General features: G+C 43.2%; 1 protein-coding gene across 1 annotated transcript; it reads right to left on the reverse strand.

Moving 5' to 3' along the window:
- Positions 1-668: 668 nt before the first annotated feature.
- Pmar_PMAR015000 (thioredoxin, putative) lies at positions 669-1283 on the reverse strand (the record flags this gene model as incomplete). The annotated part of the gene is made up of 4 exons (XM_002787897.1): positions 669-753; positions 800-885; positions 938-1083; positions 1163-1283. Coding segments are annotated over 4 exons (438 nt in total), but the record flags the coding sequence as incomplete, so codon positions are not given.
- Between the last annotated feature and the right edge of the window lie 199 nt (positions 1284-1482).

The raw sequence follows: 1482 nt of genomic DNA on the forward strand, positions 1-1482 counted from the left end.
CGATCCATACACTTAGCCAAGCATATCTGCTCATTCTTACCCAACTGGTCAACGAAGCGTCCGTTCTTAGCGATGCACTTATCGAAACAAGTCTTGCGGGTTTGCTGAGAAGATATGACAATAGTGGACAATAGGAGAAAGCATTATGATGACGCACTCCCTGGAGCATTTGTACAACCATTGCATTGATTCCTTGTACAAGGGCCTGCTGCTGTTCCTCAGGGGTAGCATGCTCACTTATGCTGGGAGATGATGATGATGAGAAATCCATTAGGGTTATCAAATGGGCTGATGCACTCTAGCTACTATGAATAATAGGACACAATAGTACAGGATATACCCAAGAACAAAAAGTGCTGTATCGGGGTTTGATACGGGATTCACCGATATCGTACCACGCAGTGAATGTTAGTTCATGAGTTTTTTGATGACCATTGAAGACGTTTAGAATGCAGAGTGAGTAGTACCCTACTCAAAACAAGATCAAGTGAGAATCATCTAATAGTAGGAGTTATAACTCTTCAGGGTTCTCAACCTAACATGAACCCCTCCCGGCTCACCTTACTACTACTATTATTACCATATTCCCATATGCATCGTAAACAGGTGGTTTGTCTGCTAGTTGGTGTACAGCATTCTCCTTAAGGAACCTACCACAAATAGTTTACTCTCTATGTACATAGGTCTTAACACACTCAATGAACCGATCTACCGTCCGGGGACCATGGAATGCTACCGGCGCATGTTTCCTCCCTAACAAGAAACCTAGTGGGCGAGAAGTGTAGCATTGATACATTACCCGCAGGATAGAGCGCAATGGTCGGGAAAACATCTACTCTGAAAGGCAGCTCATTCTGTGTTGCATCAACCTTCACAATCTTCAACCTGATGAGAGGTTATCATTGTAGCCAGCCTGATGATGGAGCTGGTTGCTCACGTTGAGCTTAGATGCTTCACCTTCTCCCCAAGAGATGAGTATATTCCGCTTAGTTGACGACAATGACCACACCATGGTGCGAAGTAGTTCACCAGGACATCTTGCTTATCATTCATTACGATATCCTCGAAGTTATCAGATACAACCTGATTACTGGTGAATACTCAAGGTAGAGATTCAATTGTTGTGATGAGATATAGTAGTAGATGACGATGATCTGACCACCTGTAGAACTCCTTCATTCCCTGAGTATTGTGGTATGGGCTCAGAACGCCTATATGGACTAAGTCCACCCTCATCAAACTGCTTGATAAAGCTTCGTAAGTAGTCCTTACTCAATTTACTTCTCATTGAATAGGCTGATGTTAAAGACCGTACTACTATAACGGAAGTCTCATCATCATCATCCACTCGTACCATCCTCCTTGGGCTTGAACTTTGAGATACTTCCATCAAAGAATGACACGTGACTTGATTCTCGTGCTGGATGATATAATATACGAACGATAGGATTCTCCTGGGCATCTCTCTAATGGTAAACAGAG

Source organism: Perkinsus marinus (genome assembly GCF_000006405.1).
Source record: "Perkinsus marinus ATCC 50983 genomic scaffold scf_1104296929266, whole genome shotgun sequence".
In the NCBI taxonomy this organism is placed as follows: Eukaryota; Perkinsozoa; order Perkinsida; family Perkinsidae; genus Perkinsus; species Perkinsus marinus.